The sequence below is a fragment of the Sinocyclocheilus anshuiensis genome, unplaced genomic scaffold (genome assembly GCF_001515605.1).
Source record: "Sinocyclocheilus anshuiensis isolate Anshui unplaced genomic scaffold, SAMN03320099.WGS_v1.1 scaffold958, whole genome shotgun sequence".
NCBI classification, from domain to species: Eukaryota; Metazoa; Chordata; class Actinopteri; order Cypriniformes; family Cyprinidae; genus Sinocyclocheilus; species Sinocyclocheilus anshuiensis.
Window position 1 is genome coordinate 449,429 of NW_015539929.1, and position 3,936 is coordinate 453,364.

A 3,936-nucleotide genomic window follows, 5' to 3' on the forward strand; every position below is an offset into this window, starting at 1 on the left:
CCTTATTGCATCTACTTCTGGAAGGCCAAATAAAGTGCTTTTGCTTTCGCACTGAAACACACAGTGTTTCCCTGACATGGCTGCTTCAACACTAACTGCGGTTACTGAAACCACGCCTTCTTTCTTTGCGTGCACATTTGGGCAGCATTAAGCAAATATTTCCACATAGTGAGGTAGATATGTGGGGGTGTGTTAGAACGAGCCGTTTTAGGGGGGTGTGGCAGAGTCTTAACTTTGATAAAGAATATCTCTTTGGTTTTGAGGCTTTAGTCTTTGCAACTTCAGGGATCTTATCTATGCACAATCAGCTTGTAACACTCCAAAGAGAAAGGAAAACTTGAAATCTCATCATATGACCCCTTTAAAGAATTAATGGAATTAAAGAAATAGTGCCACCAAAAATTAAATGACTGTCATAAGTTCCTCGCCATTTCTTTCTTCTGGGATGCACAGAAGGAGAAAAACTGAAGGGTCTAGCTCCAAAAAATGTCAAAAAGGCACCATAATAGTAAATAACGATGGGATTGCAATTTCAGATTTTAATTTTTTAACTATTATGTTAAAAATGTGGGTACAGTTTTTATGGTGTGGGTCAAATTGGAGACAAAATAATTCACCAAAAATATGAAAAATGCAAAATCAATCAATCAATCAATCCAATCAATCAATCAATCAATCAGGTAAAACATTAAACTTTGAACATTAATAGTTCTCACTATTAAAAAAAAAAAAAACAGAAATTAAGAAAAACCATGAGAACATGATTTTTTCAAAATGGTGAAAAAAAAAATATATTTTTCAAAAATTCTACATTTTATAAACAGTATTATAACTATTTTTTAAACATTTTAAACAAGAAGTAATCTGGAAAAACATTTATTCTGTGTGTTTTTCTGAAGATCAAACAGTAAGAACATGGTGCTAGCAACATCAAGATCATGGGTTTGATTCCTAATGAAATGCACAAAATATATACAAGCTTCTTCAAATAAAATAATCAAATCGATTGCATAAAAGCAAATGATAACACCTATAGAGGTAGCTGAGACACTGACATGACATTAAAATGTTTTTTTTGTTTTGTTTTGTTTTTTGTTTTTGCAGCCACCTTCAACCATGAAATTTGGTCAAATTGACCCAGAAACATCATAATCGTAACAAATTTTATGCAAATTCCACAGTGTTAAAACTGTATGCATGTTCATGACTCTACATCAGAAAAAGTAACAATATATATATATATTATATTAATATATATATATAAATGATCAAATTGGTGGGTCAAAAATGAAGGTTCTTTATTGGCACCTGTGGTTTCATGGAGAACCTTTATGATCCATGGAACCTTTCCATTGCACAAAAGGTTATTTATAGCGAAAAACGTTCTTTATATTATTACAAATTTCTTGACACTAACAAACTGTTCACTGAAGGGTTCTTTGGGGTTAACAGTGTTACATTGTCTCCTCTCCCTCCTCAGATGAGCCGCTGGGTTCTCCAGCTCTTCCCTCCTCCAGTGGTGTAGGCAGTGGAGTGGCTCAGACCAATTCCTACGCTTCATCTCCTCTCAGTCTGTTCCGTCTGCAGGAACAGTTTCGCCAGCACATGGCCGCCACCAACAACCTCATGCACTATCCCGCCTTCGACGTGACCGCGCCGTCCTCCTTACCTTACCTGGGCATGAACGTGAACATGGCGTCTCCGCTGGGATCCCTGCCGTGTCAGCCCTACTACCAGAGCCTGTCCCAAGCCCAGCAGATGTGGAGCAGCCCTCTGCTGCAGGGCTCCGGTGCTCTACCGGCCCTCAACAGCAAAACCACAAGCATCGAGAACCTGCGTCTGAGGGCCAAACAGCACGCTGCATCACTCGGCTTGGACACGCTCCCAAACTGACCACTGATTCATGCAAATCAATGCATTTCTGTGTCGACGTCTTGTGTTCAGGATATACATCACATTAGTGTGCTCAAATCAACAGCTGGAGCTGTTTCATTATTATATAGCATGGCGGAGTGGAGAAGTTTGGATGACTTTTAAGTGTTTTGGTCCGGCTGCATGGCAGAGGTTTTAACTTTTCCAAACGCCCCTGGCTTTGCACTTTGAAACGTAAAAAAAAGCACATTAATTAATTTGTTTCTGTAAATAGGCTTATTCAGGTCCACAGCCTTGGTAGAAGGTTAGTGAAGCCTCCTCTTTGTATATTTGAAGAAGTTTAAATGTCTTCACTGTCTGTGGATGTTATAAAGGGACATAAAGCGAATGGATGAAGCCCCTGCAAACATCAGAAAGACTTCAGACTGACGCTTCTGGCGTCATGCCATGTGTTTTGTCGATTTAGAGTCTATCGGATATCTCTGAATTGTTAAAATAAATGTGAATAATTTATCAGTGAAATGAAAGGGAATAAACCACATATATGAACTGAATGTGTAACAGTAATTAGTGGATTCTGAGCTTTATTGTTTTAATTATTGAGTCTATATTTCAGATTTTCACATTTTTTCCTTTTCTGTTGGGCCTAATAATTTATTGCACACGCATTTTCAACCCATGAGTCACATTAATTTCAACATGCAATTTGAAAGTTAAACTTTAAAAAATCAAAAGTTAAAAAAAAAAGTCATGCATTTCTTACATATCCACAATTTAAACAACAACAAAAAAATCTCTATAATTAAATTATCCTTTAGATTTCTGTAATTTCAAAAAAGAAAACTGAATTAGTTAAACTGCCCTGAAATGCAAAAATCATAGTTAGAGGTTTATTAAGAAAATTATGAAAGTAAATCGCAGGATTTATCCTTATCCGCAGTGGAAAAACAACAGATCACTGACCTAAATTTAGGTTTGTTTTCACTTGGATTAGATTTTTAATCATGCTCCTTTTTCATGTTTATTCGCCAAAATTTGCTTTTTAATACACATGCACTGCATTACCTGTACACCATTACAAATAAATAGCAAACTTAACCTGGTTAACACACAAATTAAATGTTTATGCGCTTCCTCTGTCTGGCCTTTTCCCCTCTTTCACATCCATGCTGATCTTGATAACCGAGCCAATGAAAAGCTTAAAACACAGTGGCAGAAAATGAGTCCATCAGCCTCAGCGAGACCGTCACCACCCACCTGTCAGAGGTTTGGCAGCTCTGCGGCAGAATTCACGCAGTAAACAGATTAACACGGGTCAGGATACCAGTGGATTAAGTTGAGGAAGAACAGAGGAGTGGAGTGAGAAGACATGTCGTGTTCAGACACCTGTTAACAGCCCATACTTTATAGGCTGGCACTGCAATGCATTTAAAAAGATGGATTTCATTCACATTCCAGAAAGAAAAGGGAGGACAAAAGACAGGATCTTTATTAAAAGCATAATAATGGTTAACATCTCTAATGCCTTGGTTTGTCACTGACAGCGGGGAAAAACAATGCTAAATGCAAACAATAAAATGTGATTAACTAACAGGTAAATAAATTGGAGTTGCTAACATGAAAAAGTTGTGATGAAAATATCATTTAACAAAAGTATGGTCCAGGTTCACGTTTTTATCACAACAAGGATAAACATGGCTTGTGTGGTAAATTATTTCAACTTAAAGTCATTAAAAAAAAAATTAAAACATAAATTTTCTTATTTAATCTATGCCATTTTAGTAATTGTACACATTTAAATGAACATAAATAAATAAAAATGTCAGTTTTCGAATTCAGTCTATGCCATTTTAGTAGTTGTACACAATAAAATAATAATAAAAAAAAGTATTTATATATTAAAAAAACTACAATTTTAGGCCACATGAAATGTGGTTTCATGTTTTTATCACTACAAGGATAAGCATGGTTTGTGTGGTGAATTGTTTGAACTTGAAAGCCATTGTTAAAAAAATTAAACATTAATTTTCTTATTCAGTCTGTGCTATTTTAGTAATTGTACAC

At 35.8% G+C, this 3,936-nt stretch overlaps 1 protein-coding gene across 1 annotated transcript in view; it reads left to right on the top strand.

The window, feature by feature from the left end:
- dmbx1b (diencephalon/mesencephalon homeobox 1b) overlaps positions 1–1,918 on the top strand; it is a 5,206-nt gene extending 3,288 nt beyond the window's left edge. The window contains exon 4 of the mRNA XM_016483910.1: positions 1,481–1,918. Coding sequence (XP_016339396.1) covers positions 1,481–1,893 — 413 coding nt within the window. The 3' untranslated portion in view covers positions 1,894–1,918. The remainder of the gene's footprint in view (positions 1–1,480) is intronic.
- Positions 1,919–3,936: the final 2,018 nt, after the last annotated feature.